Genomic DNA, 21955 nt, shown 5'->3' with positions numbered 1-21955 from the left:
ATTTTTTTAGTAGCATATTCAACTTTAGCATACATCTTTATAATTTAAATAATGTATCTTTTTGAAGAAGGTTATCTAATTTTGAATCCTTAGTGGTGATGCCTGAATGACTAATAGAGGAAAACATGTCTGCTGTCAGAGGGGGAAGGGAATATTAATTTTTGCAACTAAAAAACAATAACAGAAGTACTCTACCTAATTGGTCTGCTGCTAAATTTTGAGGGCAGTTAAAGACCAACATTTTCAAAATTCGCTATTGTTGGATTTTGGGGAGGAGTTGCAAATCTGGAATTTATTTTTAGGTTCCTGATGCAGTTCAGTGTGATCCATTGGCAACTGCTAAACGCTAAAACTGCTAAGGAGGCATTCTCCATAAATAGCCTTCATTCAGTGTCACTCAAGTTTGCTAAACTCCTCCCCTCCCAAAAGACTTGCAAAATCACAAGTCCTAGGTGGTAGGCTGCAATGTTGCTGCCAGGTGAGAGTATAGAATTTATTTAGGCTGATCCTGTCCCAGTTCAGGAATGCACATGAGACATTTTCTAGTGAGGCCCTAGAGCCAAGTTTGTCAAAAGTCTATAATGTTCACAGTTGGCTGTTTATAGATGCTGCCTATCAGGAAGACTTAGGATCTTAGGTATAACCAAGTGGCTCATGCTTTGAGTAAAGGCACTAAAAAAATTTACAGAAATTGTGTGATAATTGAAAGCAGAGGTCTAATAACAGAAACTGTATTAAAGTGTACATGTATATATGTATGTGGCTTAGAGATAGGTAATGTATAAAAGAGAAAATCCTGTTAATTGATGGCTTAAGCAGTCTGTAACTGAAAGTGCGTGAAGATAAAAGGTATATAATTGTGGATTTTAAAAGCTTGACCAAACCATCTTTACAGGAAAGGGCTGGCATGCATCTAACTATGCTATTTTTTGTAAACCAAAGTGGTGACAATAGCAATTAAGAAAGGGATGGAAAAAATAGTGTCCCAGTTAGTCATCTAATCTTTATTTAATGCTTCAGTACAGGATATTCCTGTAAGTCTTGTGGCACCAGACATATATTTTATTATGCCCTATGGGAAATGTTTGTAATGGCAAGTTCTTGCAGGTAAAATAATTGGTATGGTCTTGGCCTCAGCTGATTGCTTATGTACATTGTTTGATTTATTAGGAAAACACTTAAAAATGGAATGTTAGAATGAATAAAGCAGTACTGGTAATAGAAAACTGATTTATAGCTTTCTTGCTAAACAAGTGCCGTGGAAAGCATAAATTATATTAATGGCAAAGTAATTAAAATAACATATGGTTTGTGCAGTGCGCTCTTGTAGATAAAAACTTAGATGTGAAATTTCAGGCATCTCGAGTTGCTGTGCTTCAAGGTCAGCAAAAAAAACTTTTTTTTTAAGTTCTTACAAAATTTAGTAGCAAAAATGTGGAAATACTAAGTATTTTTAAATATTTCTAGATCTGAAATACATTACATTCTGAGATAAAAAAATAAAAGTAGATTCTAAAATTCTGTAGCATGACCTCAAATAGTTAAAAAAAAACAAACTTGAAAGTCTTCTGAACATATCTCTTGTCCAACTGGCTGTGGACTGAAAACCTTTCAGTTCACATTGTAATGCAGTGAACAAAAAGCTCTACATTTTGTAGCCAACAAAGGAAAGAAATGCCCCTGGTATCCACTTTCCCACATTTCCCATCTGTGCAACAGGCATATCAAGCTAGTCTTTGAAGATTTAATACTTGCAGAAAGTAAACTTTTTGGTTTTTAATCACGGGGAAAAAAATACTGAAATAAAATCCACAGGCATAATGTTCCTAGGTAGCGTTGCTGAGCAAGATCGAAGTTTCTTTTTAGTGCTTTACAAAAACTAATGGTGGATTATGTAGTTCTAAATAATTAGAGGAGTTTTTATTGTCTTTTTTTTCTATTTTTGCTTGCAGATCTTAATTGTGCCATAGTGTGGCAGTGTAATGCTGAGGTTTTAGGGCTTATTTTGGATCTGTAACAATTTAAGAAGTCATGCTAGTTTTGTGTTGAGCAAGATGTTATAATTACTCATGTAAGGTTTTAGGTTCTTAAATATACCATTGCCAGAGAGAAGCATTTTGAGCTGGAGCTGCATATTGAACGATACACCACCAAGTAGTTAGGGAAGCTAATCCTCTCAGAACACTTGAAAGAAAGTTTTCTTCAGACTTCTGATTGTAAAAATCCAAACTATTACTTAAGTAAACGGGTTTTTTTGGGTTTTTTTTATTTCTAGTAAACAGTGCTGGTTTAATGATCTTTAATGCACCTAGTACATCAGCAGTATTTATATCATTCAGTTAAAGGACTGTTTTTCAAGTATGTAGCCTTTTATAATGTAATCCTTAATGTATCATTATGTATACAGATATGGTACTTGTTTTTGGAGACCAAAGCTAAATCAATCCAGATGGGGTTTTCATACCTTCCCTCAGAATAGCTCAGGCTAAAAGATCAATAGTTGAGTCAGTATTTTCAGAGCTGATAAAATCTGAGTTAAAACACTGACATTTTTGTAGCTCTCTTTCAAAACAATGAGGTACTTGAAAGAATTTTCTAATGCTGTTCTTAAGGCGTCAGCCTAAGTATGCAAGACCCAGCAACACTACCCCTTTCAGAGTGTCTCAGAGCACTGCAGAGCAGCCTTTTTACATTGTTGTTTGAAGATAGCTGTGTAATTGTAGCTACTTGAGTCAAACTAAGGAAATAGGTATTTACTTTTTCCTGCAGAGTTCTATAAATGCTATGTAACTTCTTTTTTTTTTTCCTATTAGCAGTTTTTATGAACAGTGCAGTGCTGTTCTGGTTGCAGAGATCTTCCATCCTAAGTTCAGAGTTTGAAGTGTTCCCTGAGAGCATCTAAACAGTGCTGTGATATATAGAAGAATGTTAATGAGCTAATATCCTTTTACCAAAGTCTTCACACTGATCAGATTTTTAATGTTCTTAAATCTGGTCTCTTTTATCTGCCTGGAGAGACTACACTATAACATGAACTGTGCTGTGACGTTGAAAAATATAGACCAAATGGCCCAAGTGTGTCCTTCTTCCAGCTCTGAAAAAGTTAAGCTTTTCCATGCATTTTCTGAGCAGGAATGCAGCAGTGTGTAGGGATAAACTGAGACCAGGACACAGCCTTCCATATGCAGCCTATATGACACAGGACAGTGTGCTGTTCAATTCTACTTGGCTGTGCTATCCCATGAACAGTTCTATACTGTAGACTTTCTCATCAAACCTGTACATTTCAGTGCCATCCCTAACAAATAAAAAGTGAGAGCTGAAAAAAATTGTCATGCTGACCTTCAAGCTAGCTATGAGAAAATTACATCTGTGGCATGATAGCTTGTTTATCATGCTACATTGATAAAGCAGATTAATCCCTTCTATATTTGTTTTTTGCTTCCTTTGTTCTCATACTCCTCTGCTTCCCCTTCATTCTGAGGTTTGAACCAAAGCTGAAGTATTTTTGTTATTACCCAGTGGCAATGCTGGGCTCCCTGAGACAGGCTGCAGTGCACCTTACCACCCAGCTCTCGGTTTGCGGGTAGATGTTGAGAACTTGCAAGCTAGAAGCTGGATTGTTTGGATACATTTTATCTGCAGTTCCTTATAGTCTTTATATACTTGAAACAAAATTAATGCCCTTAAATGTAATTTTAAAGACAAATCTGTCGAGAGAAAAGTAAAGCGGGAAGAAGGAAGGTTCAACAAGAAGAGCTCAAAATGACATAACGATAACTTAAACTGCTGTTGTTATAAATGTACCAATATAGGGAGTGGCTGACCTGAATATATTTTATTTCTTGAAAGTTAAAGCTCCAGTGTATAGATGGGAAATAATGAAGATATAAATAATTCTATTGATTAAAAGGGAATCACTAAAGGGAATCACTGACTGTATGTATTCATTGTAAAGGTCTCAGCAAGTATGGCTCAGATACATCTGCTGCAGCCTGTCAGGAAGGCTCAGGACCTACAGCTCTCTTCCCCTGCTGTCCCCTTGCCTGGTCTCACTGCTGGGCACGAGGACATTCTCGCTTGTGTGATGATAAAGGTGCTGTACCATGTTACAGCATCATCTGCTGCTCCCCTATCCATTAACATTAGCTGCTAACAGCCCAGCAAACCTAAGGCACTTTGGAAATGTACTGGAGTATTGTTTTAATTTTTTTTTTTGTAATTCTCTGTTACTTTTGAAAACTCTTGGAGAGTTCAGAAAATACAAAAAAGCCTGCTGAAGGAGAAAAACCAAATATGAAGCTGATCTTTGACATAAGGACAGACTTGGCAGTTACCATACTTGGGAACTAAATTTCAGTTTTGGTAAAAATAAAGTGAAAAGGAAATCTGTAGGCATTTAGAAGGTAGAAAACTGAAGAGCAAATAAGAACAGAGGTTTATAAATAACATTACATGATGATGTTTTTTATATTTTTGCATTTTTAGTGAAATTGTTGTTTTAATGGAAAACAAATTGCAAGTCTGTATTCTTGCAGTTCCTTATGAGTGATTCCTGGAAAAGTGAATTTAACTTTACTAGAAAAATAAGAGCTCTCAGGAGCTGAGAGTTGAGAATATTGACCAAAGAACACTAAACAAAGTTTCAGAGGATTATAGAATTTAAAGATGGAAAACTATCTTTAAGTTTAAACTCTCTTCCTGCCAGAACAAAATCTGTACATCTCTAATATGTTTTCCAAGTATTTTTCTATATCTAATAAAACAATTGATTTGAGGGTGACTCTCTTAGAAGTTTTGTGGTGCTGTTTGTTGGTCATGTTCTAGTTGAATTATTAAAAGCCAACCAAGAGAAAATATGCTAATGCTATTTGCATCTGCAGATGATATTAAGCTGGAAAATCTTTCCATTTTCCAACAGCAAAGTACACCAGGATCTTAAAGAAAAATATCTTTGGCCATGGCAGTCACAATGGTGTAAATAAAAGACTCTAAGTTGTCATAGTTACAAGTAGCAGTATAATTGATGGATATTTAGAGCCAGCTGGGTAGTCACTATTGACCAAGCTTGGGTTTTTAAAATTAACAAAAACAATTCTTAAAAAAACCCATAGTTATCTCTGTTTGATTTCAGGTGTTACTTTCCCATTAAATTCCAACTCCGTCTGAAAAACTTTAAGCACTTTTATCTTGGGGCAGCAATAATATAGGCCCCTACATGTGAGAGAGCGCAGTGTTGGTGTTTGTGCTCTGGAGGTGTCAGAGAGGTCTGAGTTGCTTCAGTAGACTGTATGCTGGATATGAGATGTGTGGCACTGCAATGTGAAAAAAGAATGGTGACTTTCTTAATACCTGCTAGGAATCTGGGATAGTAAAGCCTCTCACAGTAATAGATATGATTTTTATCGCATTTGGTTCAAAATCTTCCTTTAAAAAAAACCCACCTATTCTCTTCAGTGATTTGGATTGCTGCTTGTGCTTACTAGAAGAATAGGTGAACTTCCATGAGATGCAGTAATGCTCTCTGCAAGGTAGAGAGTATGTGTCTCCTCTCAAATTAGTAAGATGGTGTCAAACTGCACTCTGAGATCTACATCTTAGTGTAGCAATGTGAGAGCAGAGATAAAGATAACAGCCCACTCTTATGATCCTATGATAAGCAACACCCACACACATCTCTTCTTGTGGCATGCCTGTGCCATCAGGAATAGGTTTGGCTTCTTTCTGGTGGGGAATAGCAGTCAGAGTAGGGGTTTTGAAGTCAGGTTTTTAAATATGAAAGTGTATGGGTTGGAAAAGCTAAATTTAGTGCTTTACCGAGAAAATAGGGTAGGGAAAGACAAAGCATATAAAAAGTGCTCTTCACTCAAAATTCTAGTTGTTGCTTTGTGATTATTGCATCTCCCTGTAAAAGTAGATGGAGTTCCAGTGCTGAGTATATTATCTTAGAGGATTTTCTGCTGTAATGTTCTTTCCAACTTCTCCAATATCATATTTAGTAACATTAAGCAGAGAAACCGAAACATTACGAGATATCTCACATACAAAATGCCCAAGCATTTTTAGGCAGTTAGGAAAGATATACCTCTTTTGAAAATGTAACCTTTAGGAGAAATGTTCTTCACCATAAAAGCATTTTATAGTCTTACAACTTTAAATTACCATTTCAAGTACCATTTGTAAGACTCAGAGTACATAATGATACAAAATCAATAATTTTCTGAAGCCATTTCATGTATATTAAATATCACTGATGATTGTTACTGAGTTAAAAGCAAAGTAACAATGTGTGATGGAGATGCCCTTTTAAAAGCATAATAACAGTATGCCACTTAAAAATAGAAACAGACTTCTTGGAACAGATTACATCATCTTTAGAGGTATTACTTGTAGAATATGGTTGCTTCCAGAGATTAATGCTTACCCTTGAGAAATGGTTCATCATCTGTTCAGTTATTTTTACAAAAGAAGAATTTGAGGTGAGACTCTGAAAAATGGCATTAAAGTAAAATAAAATTAGTCTGCTATTAGTCCTCTAGATTACAGATATGATATAGTTTTTTAACTTTGTTTCGTGTGACCTTGCTGAAATCAAACAAGGCAGATTTGGGTTATTTGTACATTTTCAGTACCTGTATTTATGTTGAGAAAAGGTAGGCAGGCACATCCTAAAAATTTCTGTTCACCTAAATAACAGGATAAAAGATGTTTCAACAGAGTACAATAAATCTTCTAAAAAAAAATCAGTGATGTAAATCAATAGCCTTAACTTTTATGTAATAATTGGTTTTGGTCCCAGTATTAAAAAGACTCTCTCAAACATGATGTGATTAAAATTAAACTCCAGGAATTTTCTCATGCCTAATAATTATAGGAATGTGTAAATATTAAATTTATTATTGGATTTAAAAAAAAATGCAGGAATGGAAAAAAAATACCTGAAATATTATTCTGAAAATGGGAAAGAAAAGATGATTGCCCAGACAATATCTATTGCTCACATGAAAACTCAAACCCTGCAAGCTGGTCTATGTGGGCAAAGCTTGTTACCCATGTGGATCATTTTGTGAATTCAGAACCTAAATGAAGTGTAAAAAATATGACCAGAGTAGGCTGTGAAAAGAGAAATGAGATTTGGAAAATTCCCTCAGCCTTAATAATCTGAAAAGGCTAGGAGGATAGCTGAAGAAATATTTTTTAAAAATAAATGAAATACAGATGTGACTGAACTGAGAGAATTCTGCAGAAGTGAAGAATAAACAGGAAGGGGAATACAGCTGTTGGGGAAAACATTGTTTACACAAGAGAACCAAGCTTTTCTATAGTCGCCACTGCCCAGGAATTCTTCTTATATTTTCCTAAAATGCCTGGGCACATGCATAATGTAGTCCATCTGCTTTGACTTCTTAAGTCCTTAGCTGTTCAGTTGTATGTTGCATAGGCTCGGAATGATTAAAAAGATGCTGTGTTTGATTTTTCTCCTCCACATAATGAAACCAAATTACATAGGATTAAAAAAAACCCAACAAACAAAAAGGTACTGTTCTAACCAAAAAAATGGCAAATATACCACCATCTCTGAATCAGAGTTCTGCCTAAACCCTGCTTATATTTCAAATGTTGTTTCATCTTTAATAGCACACTGTGAAGACTGAAGAGCACCACAAAAAGATTTGTGTCTTTTTTATAAATTTGTACTCTTTCAGAGTTTGTGTCTTGACAAAATATAATTAAATTGTTTTGATGTAAGTAAGCCATGCTTATTGATATATTAAATGCCAGCCAGGAACAGCAATAACAATGCATGGGATTATTTACAACAGACTTTGTGTTACAAATGAATCGTGATTATTTGTGGGTGCCATTTTATATTCTGTACTGAAAGGTTGAATAGAAAGTGAAACACAAAACCTTGACTTACAGGACTTCTGCATTAGCACTGTAAACAGGGTGGCTTTGCACTCAGGACAGTGAGAGCATCTGGGGACTCAATATTAAAGGAACTTGGTAATCCTGTTGGTTTTGTTAGAGGTGTCTTTCTTAATGGTGGTGTCACATCTAGCTATGATTTGCAACATGTGTCAGTGCCATTCCCTGGCAGTTTGTAGATCTGTTCATGCCACTGCCCTTTGCAATGGCTAAGGAGATCATACAGGTCAGCTCTCTGTTTTACAGTGAGCTTTCAATGGGGATATTGTTACTGCACCTGAATTTGAGCTTTTCAAGTCCCTGTATTTAATTCCAGTGTATTCACTCCTCCCATCTGCCTCCTCAGAGGAGATGCAGATTCAAGTAACAGTCTTGCTCAGACCTTGAAGAATTTCATTTGGATGCAAAGAAATTAAAAATATGAATTATATTTTTCCCTATGAGGACACTGTACCTGAAGGAGTCGAGAAGACCTCCAAATTATCTGCATTATCTAAGATAAACTGAATTGTATAATTACTAGATTAATACAGTCATGGGTATAGTAGACATGTTAGTTTTATGCTATATTGCAATATTCTTTACATCACCTCTGGTCTTCAGTGTTCAAAAGCAGTAATTACCTGTCTCAGTTTCCTGCAGGGGCTGACTGTCTAATTGCTCTCCACTTGCCAGCATTCCCCCTGTACCATGTGTGGCAACCATCCTTTGCTCTCAGGTTGTATAATGTGATAAACACAAGTGAGTTATGCAATTCTCAGCAAGATTTAACACTCAGTCCAGGTTATGCCTGCTTTAGAGCTATATGCGATCTTTCAAACCTGAAAGACCATATTATTTCTTCATTTTAACAATTTATCTTCGTTGGCCTGCTTCTTGCTACAAATCTTTGCAATAATTTTTAGCAACTTGTAGACTTGGATCATACCAATAAAATGCGACTCTTTGTTTTCAGACTATTCATAGTTATTTGCATTTAGGCAAAGAGCTGTTGGCTTTTTATGAACTCCCTTAGAGTCATTTCAGGAGCGGAGAGTTCAGTAGTTTTCAGGACCATATTCTTCCCTGAAGAGGATGTTTGTCCATGCATGAAAATATGCCCCTGTTTGTAAATTGGGAGGGTGCATCCAAGCACAGTGTGGTGGTAATGACTCATGTCTGCAGAGTGACAGATGTATATTCCCTACTGGAACTGCATTTGGGGCTCATAATGTAAAAGTCTATCCCCAAACTCTGAAATAATGCTGTTTAGATGAATGTAATTCTGTATTCAATTTAAGAGTTTGCTGATCATTAATATTTTCTTTGTATGTCCTTACTTCAAGGTCCCTGTCAGTGTCAACAAGTGTTTTTTGGTCTTTTTTTCCTTTCAGCCTGGTAAACCACACATTCTGGGTTTGACCAGTACTGAAACTCATTACCGACAGAAAGCTGAAGCATGTATTTAAAAGACTTCTTAAAGTAGAAGAAAAGCAGATGTTTTAACAAGGCTAGAAGTTCATATTTATTGCCTTCCTTTCATTTAAATTGTCGTTTCATGTTTGTTCCCTTTTAAAAATAATTTGCCCATTGATCTAAGCTGTAAAAATGAATACAATGGCTGTGAGGAATCCATCCATATTAATAATTTCAGGAGCATGACGTGTTCTCTGCTCACTGGTAATCTGAGAGCAGCCAGGAGGTACAAGCCCTGAGAGGTGGAGCTGCTTTCATACACTGTCATGACCCTGTGTGAATGAGCTGGGAGGAGAGGCTGTGTGCACTCCAGCTCTCAGCTGTCACATATCTCACTGCATTAACACTCCCTCCTTTGGTACAGTTTGAAGTTAAACATATTGACCATAAGTAGTTTGTCCCTCTACTGGATAAAATAGGAGGAGAGGCCTCATGCAGCCAGCAGAAATGTCAGCTGGGTTGCTGCTGCTGGCTGTATCCCTTATTTCCCCATGAACCTTTCTTGGGAACACAAGCTACAGCTTTTTGGATCAAAACTGCTGAGGCCAGGTTCTGTCCTGCATGAAGTGTGGACACATTCATTTGGAGTTGATCTATTTCTGCACAGGCAAGAGATGGAGAAGTTGCTTGGCAACATGTAAGGAGTATGGGGCTATGTATTTAAAGAGTAGGGGAAGATTTTTCTAAGGGCAAAGACAGGAGTATGTATGACCTGTTTTCTGGGAAAAATGTATGGCTGTGCAGAGATGCTGCTTTTCTGAAGGGTGATGCCTAGATGAAGCTGACCTGGTGCAGAACTCTGCGTAGTCATTCACTGTGTTTTGAACATAGCATCTATCTATTTAGCTTAAAAATGTATTTTCCCAAACTTAAACTCAAGTCAACCACTCCTAATTTAAAATAAGTCTTGTGTAAACACACTTAGTATCTGTTTAGTTCAAAATTTTTGTTAGTACAGCTAACGTGCAGAAAAGTTGCATATCTCTATCTCTTGGGGTGTGAGCTCAAAAGCTCTTGAATATTTTAAAATGGGGCGAGTCAGGAATGGTTTTTTGCTTTGCCTGAATTTTTATGTTGTGATGTGATAATTATTTCTATAATAACTCTGAGTGTGGTTCTGAAAAACTGAAGACTGTTGTTGCTTTCATCTTAACTTTAACAGACTTTCCTTCATTTTACAGTAAATAATGGTTGGAATTCCACAAGCAGTCCACATCACGTATTTGAGAGTCAGCTGCATGCTGTATTTGATAGAATTTTTTTTTAAGCTGATGTATTTTCTGTGAATATTTCTTTGTATATTTTGTTGTAATTGTTTTATTTTAAGCAGTTGGATTCACAGTCTGGGTCTGCACTGTGTGTTCTGTTTGTGAAAGCTGTTGTCTTTCTTTAAGCTAAAGGCTCTGGTTTTTGGCTGGATGAGCTTGCTGGACTGTGGATGTAATTTTGATCAGGGCTGTGTCCAGCTGCTGGATAAGTGGAAGGATTCTGTAAGGCATTGCTCTCCCCAAATGACACACTGTGTCTGCATCTTGGCCATGCTAGAGGGGCAAAAGCCAGGGAGGAGGAGGAAAATACCACCTTAATTCCTGGTAATTCCTTAGGAAAAAAACTTCAGAGGTTTTCTGTTGCTGTTGAGCTGTACTGTTCAACTTGTGGTGTTTGGCTTTTGTTTTTTTTCCTATGAAGGGACTAAATTACGTTTTAATAATGGAGGAGGAAGTATATGTCTGTTGCTTTAGGGCAGCTGTTCAGAATGTTGTTATTTAGTACAGAGCACTGTATTGCTTCCCACAAATTATTTTCATGTCTCAGAGAAATTTAATTTGGATATAACAAAACTTTGCTGCTTCTAAGAGGTGTTTGGATCCATGTCTTTGCCCTGCTATAATAGTGAGAATAGGGAATAGCAGAGCAACTTGTTTCATATAAATTTAGAGAACATGTAGTTGATGGGCCTGGTCTGTTGAAATGCCTAATCCAAAAGCAGGGCTGTTTCAACAATATTTATTTTTAGCAAACTACCCTCTAAAAAATAGAGCAAAACGACAATAACACTGTTTAGTATTCCAGCCCCCACCTAAATACCATGAGTAACCATTTCACTTGGCGGACAACCATCTGGAAAGAAGAGAGGAGATTTGTGGGGGATGTTGAAAGATAAGCTAGGCCTGTCCAGGTAAATCCTGTAGGTTTTGGCAATTGATTTCTAAAATTCAAACCTCAAGTCTTAATCTATATGTAGATTTTTTTCAAGGGAGTACAAAATTGTTTGAAAGATCTGATCTTCTCTCCATACTGTGGTTGTAATTGTAGAAATGTTGGAGCACCTTGAAATTGCCCCACCCCTTCTCCTGGTGAATCTGTGTGAATGTAAAGCGTACATCCTGTCATACAGTTATAGTAACTGAAGCATTTCCATGGGATTTCTGTTACCTAAACATGTTGGGCATAGGCAGTGCCTGAATATGCTCTGGCACCTCTAACAGTTGAAAAATTCTGTAACTCATGATTTTGAATTTCTGTAGTAGAAAATCTGCAGTTACACAGGTGTTATGTTGCAAAAGCTAATTTGAAGTATCTGTGCTACCTTAAATCACATAACAGAAAGTTCTTCAGCATAAAAGGATGCTGTGCTGGTCTGAATCCAGCAGAGCAAACTCTCAAACTCTCCGTAACCTGTGAATGTGCCTCAGGGTTACTTTATTCTTCAGACAAAAATCCACTGGCTGTGCATCATCTTTCTTCACTGTTGCCCAATGGTAGCAGCTTGGGAGCTGCATAGGGCAAATGCACAGTGGTGTTTTCTTTTAGTACTGTGGCTAGCGGAGACATCACAGGACATAGGGTTTGTTTTCCTGTAGAATTGTCCAGTTGCCTTTTGAACCAAGATAAATTCTGGCCATCCCCAATGCATGGCTGTGATCAAAGACCTGCCCTGCAGACACAGATTTTGTGTAAAGATCACCTCACCTCATTTTGTGTTCAGTATAATGCCCTCTGGTTCCTGTGTTGGCTGAAGTCTCATCTTAACAAATTTTGTATCTGTGGTATGATGGCCTTCCATCATACTCCTCCTTATTCTTTTTTTTCCTGGCCTGACAAACCATCATCTGTTGTTCTTTTTACATAAACTAATTTACATATTTGGTCAAAAATTTATCATTGCTTGCCTTTTTTTCCCCATTGCTAAGCCTGAACTGATCTGTGTTTACAGATCCAACTTGGCTTTCAGTTGAAGAAAAATGCAGAGTGAAAAGTCATGTCCCTGTGTAATATTTATGGAATCACATGCATAAAGTGTGAGGAGGTTCTCATTTTTCCCCATCCTTAAAGAGACACAAGAGGCTTGAAGAAGGTACATTATAAAACAGCAGGAATAAACACAAGGCTGGGAAGGAAGTGAAGCAGTAGGAAAAAAAGAGAGGAGTAAGATAAATGTCTATATGTTTGCATAAAGGAGAGAGGGAGAGCTGTTCAGTTTCGGTGATAGCCATCATTGAATATATCAGAAGATGGTACAACCAACCTTTGTTTTTTGGACGGGAGAAAAGGAAGAATATTCAAGCCAGCCATAACCTTATATCCTCACAGGGTTCAGGGAATTGCTCACATCTGCTTTCAGTGGTTGTGAAGTAAGCAGTTCTGGCCCTGGTTTACTCATTACTGCCAGGCTGGAGTTGCATGGTGTGTGAGCCAACAGGCTGAAGGCAGTAAAATTTTTACAGGCCAAATACTGAAAAACTGAAGAGGGAAATGTGGCATAAATGTGACACAAAGACCAAATTTCATATACTCCAAAAAAAAAAAAATCCACAGAGATCCTGGTGTATATCCATGGTCTGGCGCTTCAGTAGATGTTTTTATATCTTTTAGAAAAAGTTCTTTGTTGGAATGTAAAAGTAATAGTAGTTAATTCAGTGTACCTAAGAAGATATTTTCCTACCTTAGGTTTTTCTATTGCTGTTAAGGTAGAAACTGCATCAAAGATCATTAAGCCAATTGCTCCTTAACATGGCATTCTCCTTGACCCTGACTTATAGACATGAATTTCAAACAGGAAGAAAAACACATGCCTTGGACCCAAAATAATGAGGGCATAATAACAGAGCTAAAAATTAGGGCAAAGTTACATAGGCAGGAGAAAATAAAAGCATGAGGCTCTATGGTCAAAGAAGAGAACAGAGAATGGTAGTTGTACTTCATCTGTGGTATATTTGTATCCTGAATACAACAGCCTCATCTTCAGTGACTGGAGATGCAAACAACTAAACAGTGTATGTTTGAAGTGCTAGATTAAAGAGGTTTTTTTGTGTATTTAATCACAATTTCATCTCTTTTGTATATTTAATTCTTTTCCCCCAGCAGCAAACTGCTAATTGCAGCTCTGCAACTACAGTTGAAAGCTTTTTGCAAGAGGTTTTTGTGAAGATCTTATGTAAAGATGGAGCTTAGCTGTAAGCCAGTGGTGTCTCTTGGTGCAGTTTGAGCAAGCACAGATCACAGTCCACATCTCTGGGTTGAGAACCTGGAGAGGAGAGTGTCAGAAGTATAAGACGTGGTACAGAGACTAGGGGAAGCTACCTAAGATGAGGTGTTTCTAAGTCAATCTGTCTCATTTAACAAAGAGAAGATGAAAATTGGTTAGACCATGATACATAAGCTGCTGAGGCTCCTCAGTGTTTTCATCAGGAGTTTTTCAAGAATCATGGCTTCGAAGCTTATACTGGATGAATTAACAGGGTAAATAAGGCACACAATCAAATACTTATGGTTATTATTAGCAACAAAGGAATTAATTTTCTGGATGTTATTTAGTTTAGGATTTATCAAACAAAGCTTCAGACACATGCTCTGTAGATGTCTACACCTAAATTGATCAATGAGAGCTCCCTTTATAGTCCAGTAGAGAGAAACAGGGTAATATGAAGTGAATTCTAGTGTCAGTTGTTTGTGTTTGCTGGTCTCCATCCACTAACACAGGCACAAGGTAATGAGGTGGATGTCAAGGCCTGAGCTAGGCACGCCTAGCATGCTTTTGTGGGTGGAAGGCATGTCTGAGGGCAGGTGCAAGATAGTATTTTGTGATGTTCATCTGCTGGTTTGTACTGCCTTTAATCTCTCTGGTGAAATACATAGCAACTCTCCAGCAAGGCTTTTCTGGAAGACCTGTGGAGCTTCCTGAAGCTGGCTTAGGTATGAGTGACCAGGGGGATAGGTGTGTGCACAGGGACAAATTCTGGTGAAAACTGAGCCAAATAGTAATGACAATTTTGATGAGTCATAATGGCTCTCCTCAAGAACTGCCATAGACTGTGTTTTAATAGGACATTTGAAAATGCACAAAATTGGAGAAAATATGACACTTTTTTGGTGCTTCTTGGAGTTTAAAATGTTGCTATCCACAGATATGAAATTTTTGTAATAAAATGTTTTTAACATACCAAAAAATAGTAAACTAAGTAAATTGTAGCAGCTTTGAATGACAGAGTTTGTGTGAAAGCTGCTGGGTTTGAGGGAATGACATTTTGGTTATAATGTGACTTCCTTCCTAATTTTTTTTCTCTGGGCTTCTCCATTGTAGCATAAGGAGAGCAGAATACATGTTTAAGTCATGGAGATTTGATGGTTCTGACTAGAATAAAAAAATGTCAGCATTAAATGAAAAAAAACTTTTAATCAACTTATACTGACTTTATGGTCATTCTGTTTGTAGACAGTTGATGTTTCATATTGAGTTTTCTGGCAGAGAAACATGATCTGGTACCAGTAAATAGAGAGAAATGATGCTACTGTTATACTAATCTATGTTAAGATGCATTTGTCTATATTCTGTTATGCAGCAATATAGCATTGCTTCTGCCTTTTTTCTTTTTTTGTCTTCATTTTCTTTTGTCTACTTCAGCACTCTTCTTCTATTGCTTACATTGAGTTCCAGGACTGTCATGAACAATTAAATCTAAAAGCTCTGAGTAATTATGGCAGGCAATACTCTAGTAGGTATTTGCAGTTATTTCAGTTGGCATTGATTTCATTGGATTATGTTGGCTATCACTGTGTTTTAGTGCAATATTTTAATTGTTTCTCACAATGAATGTTTCAGCCATTGGAAAAATGGTCTTTGATGGCTTAAAAGATTTTGTGTTGTCTTTTATCTTGGGATAGACTTGCCTTGTTCAAGTCTGTATATTATGGGAGATTTCTACCCCTTCAGGACATCAGAAAGTTGTATCATCTTCCTTTCCAGAATCTTTCTCTTGGAGTGCAATTGACCTAATACATCTTTAATTCAGCTTTCACTTACTGGCTGTCTCTCCACATGAATTTACCAATATATTTAAGGCTCCTCAAAACACAAACATAAGTGCTTTCTCAAAGCTGACATGCCACTTGTTCTTTTGTGGCAGAAGGGCAGACAGTACTTGCTGTAGAATCATAGAGTGGTTTGGTTGAGAAGGACCTTAAAGATCATCTAGAGGAGATCAATTCCTCTGTCATGGGCAGGGACCCCTTCCATAGAAGGGGTTTTGTTGGTTTCCAGAGTGACAGGCAGACATGCAGTGATAATTAGGTCCTTTATATGAATTGTAATATTACTGCAAATTTTCTTAATCAAGCCTGATAGAGTGAGACGCATAGGGCTTTTGCACAAGCACAGACAATCATCATTAAGTCCAAAATGGCAAATTTAAGAAATGTATTATCGGAACTTGGTTTGCAGTAAAATTATCTTAATTCAAATGTCAAGAATAGTTTTGTTTGTTGAACAAATGTGAGGTACATCTGCTCAGCTTCAGACTTGAGGGATATAATTTGGATCTGTTTATACTGTCCAAGTAGTTTTCCCTTTTAGCTAGACGTGGCTCACTTTAAAAATTCCATCTCCTCAAATTAATTTCTACCAGTGTTTCTCATCAGACCATAAGTGAAGATTTTAACAACCAGGGTTGAAGGAGATGAACAGAAGTATGCTCACTGTTTTTTAACCAGTGTTTTTATGTGTTATTCTAAAAAAATGATGGAGCAGAGATTAATGAATGCAATGAATACTCTTCCAACCCAAGGGAACAGTTGAATCAAAGTGTAGTCTGCAAAATGTAGAATATACCAAAGCACATGGAAATCAGGCTTCATACTGTGCAAGGCATTGGAAGTCTGTCCCTTGCCTGTGGAAGAGTTACAGGCATTATTTTGTATAAAACATTGCTTTTTCTGCTCTCTGACTGCATATCATCAATCCTGAATTTAAAAGAAGGGGAAAAATAAACCAGCAAGTACTTAGTTATACTCATGTGAAAGTGTAATGGGTGCTCCTCATCAAAACACCACTCAAACTATGAAATTACTGCAGTTTTGGGAACTGAGAATCTAGTTCCTTATGTTTTCTGTGCCATATGCAGAAATGCTGTAAGTTGTGCTCTATGGTAAATACTTGGTCCTCAAACTACAGTTTGATTTCATTTTCATGTAGTCTTTACAAGGATCAGGTATGCCAGAAAGTGCTATACTTATTTAATGCAAAGATTTGCACTGATTCCATCTGCTGACAGGGTTTACCCAGAGCCCCAAACAGGAAGTTTTGCTATATTTCAGACATTTTTCCCCCTCAATTCACTTATCCCCTCCTTCCAGCCTATACACACACTATGCATGCTTTTCAGATCGAGTAAGTGAGAGGTTGGGTGACAAATTAGACTAAAAGCATCTGTTTCTCCTTCTATGCTGGAAATGCTGAGACAAAAATATACATAAAGTGAGTTAGTACATTTATCTAACATAATTCTGGAGATGATGCTTCACTAGCTGAATTGTCCCTGAAATTAGGCTACTACTGAAAATACATTTTGTATTTTGTAGGAGAATGAAAGAAAGTAGTAACACAGATGTACTGTAGACAACATAAAGACTCCTTGAACATGGCCAATCTGTATTTTAGTAACTGAACATATTGAATAGAGTTTTTTAACTGGGTCTGAGTATTTTTTTTTTTAATGTTATCATGCTTGAAGATTAGAATTTTTCTGTTTGAATAAAGGTTTTCAGCATACTTGCTGGAAAGCAGCTCTGTGGAGAAGCACCTGGGGGTACTGGTGGATAACAACAGGTCCATGAGCCAGCAATGCCCTTGTGACCAAGAAGGCCAATGGTATCCTGGTGTTCACTAGGAAAAGCATTAACAGCTGGAGACAGATGATCCTGCCCCTTTACTCTGCCCTAGTGAGGCCACACCTGTAGTGCTGTGTCCAGTTCTGGGCTCCTCAGTGAAAAAGAGACATGGAGCTCCTGAATTGGGTCCAGTGTAGAGCAACAAAGATGATTTAGGGACTGGAGCATCTCTTATGAGGAAAGGCTAAGGGAGCTGGGCCTGTTCAGATGCTGGAAGAGGTGACTGAGAAAGGACTTAGTCAATGTCTCCAAGTGCCTGAAGGGAGGGTGCCAGAGGGATGGACCAGGTTCTTCTCAGTGGTGCCAAGCAACAGGACAAAAGAGACTGGGCAGATGCACAGGAAATTCCACCTGAACATGAGGAAGAAATTCTTCACTGTGCACATGGCCAAACACTGGAGCAAGTTGGCCAGAGAGGGTGTGGAGTCTCTGTCACTGAAGATACTCAAGAAGTGTCTGGATACTGTCCTGTGCTGTGTGCTCTGGGATGGCTGTGCTTGAGCGGAGGGGTTGAACCAGAGGATCTACTGTGGTGCCTTCCAGCCTGATCCATTTGGGATACTGCTTAGGAAACTGTGTTAGCAAATAGTTGCCCTTACATTCTAGTATCTGACATTGAGCCCCCAGGATTTAGGATTGTAGCATTTCAGTCCTTTGAAATTATTTCAGGTTTGTCTGGCATCTTACAGTTTATCAAGCTATAGATGCTACTTTCCAAATTTATGTTTTCTTGTGTGCTCTTTATGAGTATTATACTTATATAATACTCATTTGCATTGGGAAATTAAAGGCAGGTTGTGCCAAGCTGCTGCTTAGAAAAAGAGAAAGAGTAATAATCTTTTTTATGTCAAGAGTACTGTAACATTTTCTTGTATGATATAAATCCAGCACCTATAGTGTCAGATGCTTAGAAACTCGTTTATCATAAAATGTTCAGGTTGTGTTTGAAACAAGGCAGTTCTCCTGGGGTCAGTAAAATCCTGAAAGTTTTCAGACCACGATTTTCAAGAAGTATTATATGTTCAGCATTAATAAATGTAAATATATGAATAAAAATTTGCAGTACTGAGACCACAATGAGGTTCTGTTTCTCATGTCTTAGAGAGTACTTGCAGAGAAAGGAGAAGATTAGTATGTATTATATCAGCTTTCCCCTGAGTAGAGAACCAAAGGTTCATTCTGATAACTTGTGTGGTATTAAGTAGATTATGCTTTGTAAGCACTAAGGTTTAATACCTAATTCCTGAAGCCAGCAAGTAATCCTAAAAGATGTCTAATAATAATAATTTCAATTGAAAATGCATTTATTGGCACAGATAAAAAGAAAAAGGTCATGCTGATGTAGTGTGTGATGTTCTTTCTTAGTTGTTCTGCACTGCTGCTGAAAAAGGTAGAATACTCTCAATAAACTTTCAATATATCAAAAAACCTAAAAGAATGTTTAATTTCATAGTTTTCATAATGTCACATCTTTCCTAGTTGGCAAGAGAAATGTGTAGCATTTGGTAAGGCAGCATTAAGTATCTTGAATCATCTGTATGAGTGTGATAAACAAAAGGGTTTGTATTCCACATTGTATTGTGGATCACCTCTTTCTCTTTATGAGTGCTTTAGTTTTTAAAAGAGACACTAATTCCATGTTCAGTTAAGATAAATGCCAAACTTGTTCTTTGCTAAATGTCCCTGAAGAACGGATGCAGGAAGACTGCAACTCAAACTATACAGGTGCTTTTGTTTTATGGATTTTTTTTCTCCTTTCTTAAGGAGTTGGAGTAGGAATTCATAATTCCATTTAGTAGTACTTCTTTTTTTTAAAATTGTGGCTCACCATCACTGGCAGAATTCACATTCTTTGCTTACTTGAACTTTCAGTCTACAAAGCCACAGCTGTTCTTACTGTGCTTTTGCCAGTGCTGTGATATACCAAGTAGGAAAGGGATTCTGTTCTCAGCTGCACCACTGTAAAATATAGTTATATATGTGACACATTTCCATTTACATCAGTTGAATTTCTCTGGATTTTCATGGCTATAACTGAGTTTTTTCAAAGCCCAACAACATCTCTTACTTAAATCCCTACCCATTGCAGCAATTCTTTGTGGCAAAAGATGCACATAATCCCATATTTGGATTTCAGTTAGAAGTTCCTTTTTGCACAGGCACATGACTTTCTACACAACTCTCCTTTTCACACTGCAGTTGTAACTGTGCTCTCAGGCACTTGCAGCTGAAGCAAATAAAGGATGTGAGGACCTAAGACAGGACAAATGTCTTTATCCAGCACTGTATAAAGCTCCTACACTTGTGCCACTGCTCCTGTCTTCCTCCATTGCTGCTCAGTTTTGGAGGTCCAAGTGCTGTTTGGACTAGACAGATGTGCTGACATGGCACTCCTGGCATGCATAGCATGGTGCCTTGCTTGGGCTTGCATCAGGCACAAGCTGGAAGTGTAGCAATCCTTGGGGATCCCAAACTAAGAAGCAGCCTCAGCTCATGCCAGTCTAACTCTGACTGGGTGGGGCTTTTCATGACATTCCATACCTTGTAGTAGATATCCTGGCAATGGCTGCTCCATAATTTTTATATCATAGCTTAACATTTGTCATGCTTGCCTGAGAAGTGGAAGCCATTGGAGCCATTTCCTCTTTCCTGAGGAAAATCAAATTTGTCTCTACTTCACTAAAACATCTCCTAACTACCTAAGAAGTTTTCCATCTTCTGGAGACGCCTCTGATTTTTTGCATTCTCCAACATGCAAAGATAGCCAGCAAGTTATCAGTAAGATGTTTTGCTCGTGCTTAGAGTGCTGGATCCAGTCAGACGTTTCAGTTGTCTTTGTTGTTACTAGAACTCAGGATTTGTTCACTGATGGTTTGGTGGAGTTGCTCTGGAAGACTTCCTCTTTTGGATGAACACAGTAACCACAGAGCTATTTTGTAAAGGTAGAGTAGCACTGCTCTTTAAAAAGTGTTTGCTTTTTTTCATTTGGCATCACCTTTTTCTAAATCTCGCCTGTAAGATTCTGCATTTATGACAGATTTTGAATTGTGGTAGTTTCTTCCTTATGAACAGATGAGGCTGGTGAGCAGTATTGCTTAAGCAGAACTGATCTGATAAGTGAAACAAAGTTGCCATGTACCCAGAAATCCAGGAATCCCACAATTTGTATGAGTAGGTTGCCTGATGAATTTGTGATACAGGTCTTTGGCTGGTTTTCTACCTGGTTAAAGGTCTTGTATACTCTGAGTTTGGGAAAATAAGAGCAGAAGTTCAGTAAACATAACATTTCAGATGGCATTATGAGATGTCCGTATTTGTTCTTGCTGCAAAGTTCCAGATTCACTTCTGAAGATCAGGAGCATACAAGTTGGACAAATCTTGGACTGAGTTTGGGTATTCTGGACAAAATGGGTTTATTCTCCAAGTTAGGCCAGAAAAGGAAAGCAATGTATGATTTACTTCAGTAGTTTGTTTTCATTATGAAACATTTTATTTTTTGGGTAAGTATTTTATTTTAACTATGAAAGAGTTATAGGAGATTCATTATACTTGTGATTTGATTGTTTCCCATTCTGTTGGAAGAAAATTATAACAAGACTTGTTTACAGAATCTAAACTAGTACTTTTCATTATTATAATATTTTGGTAGTGTGCAAAGCTGTGACAAAAATGGAAAATCCTGGATACTAAATGTGTACATCTACCTTCTACCCTGATACCAAATCATGTCAGTGTTGCTGTCAAGCACATGCAGTTTGTGGAACAGGATGTTGTATATGTACTTAACCTACAGGTATATGTACTTAATAGGTGATAGAAAAATAATTTGAAAATATAAAACCCCTTAACTGAAATGGTTAGTTCCTAGGAAAAGGGTGCTTGATATTTTTCTGATCATACAAAACAGGGGTTAGAAAACAAAAATTCTTCCCTGGATACATTACAAAAAGCAATAACTGAGAAGATAGTAAGAGTACCCATTTATCAGCCAGTTTAGCTTAATTTCAGTGGGATTGATGAGAATAAAACTGTAATTGAGCCTGTTCAGTTGTCTGATTTCCCTAGAGGTGGTATTAGTTTGCTCTTTCCTTAAAAATAGAAAAAAAAATCACTACATAAACAATTGTCCTTTTGTGTGAAGGTTCAAGCACAAGTGCGACACGCAAAACTCAACTTTGACAAACTGAAGACTGATGTCTGTCAAAAAGTGGATCTTCTGGGGGCCAGCAGATGCAACCTCCTTTCTCATGTGTTAACAACATATCAGGTATCCAAGGAAAATGTTGTCCTCTGAAAGAATGTTTTCCTGTCAGTGTGGCTTTTTAAGAGGTTACCATGGCAATATTCAACCATAAGAATATGTAGCTAGTGTTGGAGGGAAGATGTGAAATTTGCACTGAAAACA

General features: G+C 37.4%; 1 protein-coding gene across 5 annotated transcripts in view; it reads left to right on the top strand.

Moving 5' to 3' along the window:
• The window catches only part of ICA1 (islet cell autoantigen 1), a 65929-nt gene that overhangs the window by 20379 nt on the left and 23595 nt on the right, over positions 1-21955 (top strand). For all 5 annotated transcript variants that reach the window (XM_074536543.1, XM_005480811.4, XM_005480812.4 and 2 more), the window contains one exon: positions 21692-21817. In XM_074536543.1, the coding sequence (XP_074392644.1) occupies positions 21692-21817 (126 nt within the window). The remainder of the gene's footprint in view (positions 1-21691; positions 21818-21955) is intronic.

Source organism: Zonotrichia albicollis, chromosome 1 (genome assembly GCF_047830755.1).
Source record: "Zonotrichia albicollis isolate bZonAlb1 chromosome 1, bZonAlb1.hap1, whole genome shotgun sequence".
NCBI classification, from domain to species: Eukaryota; Metazoa; Chordata; class Aves; order Passeriformes; family Passerellidae; genus Zonotrichia; species Zonotrichia albicollis.
The sequence above is the reverse complement of the archived record's forward strand: the minus strand, read 5'-3'. Positions and strand labels throughout refer to the sequence as shown.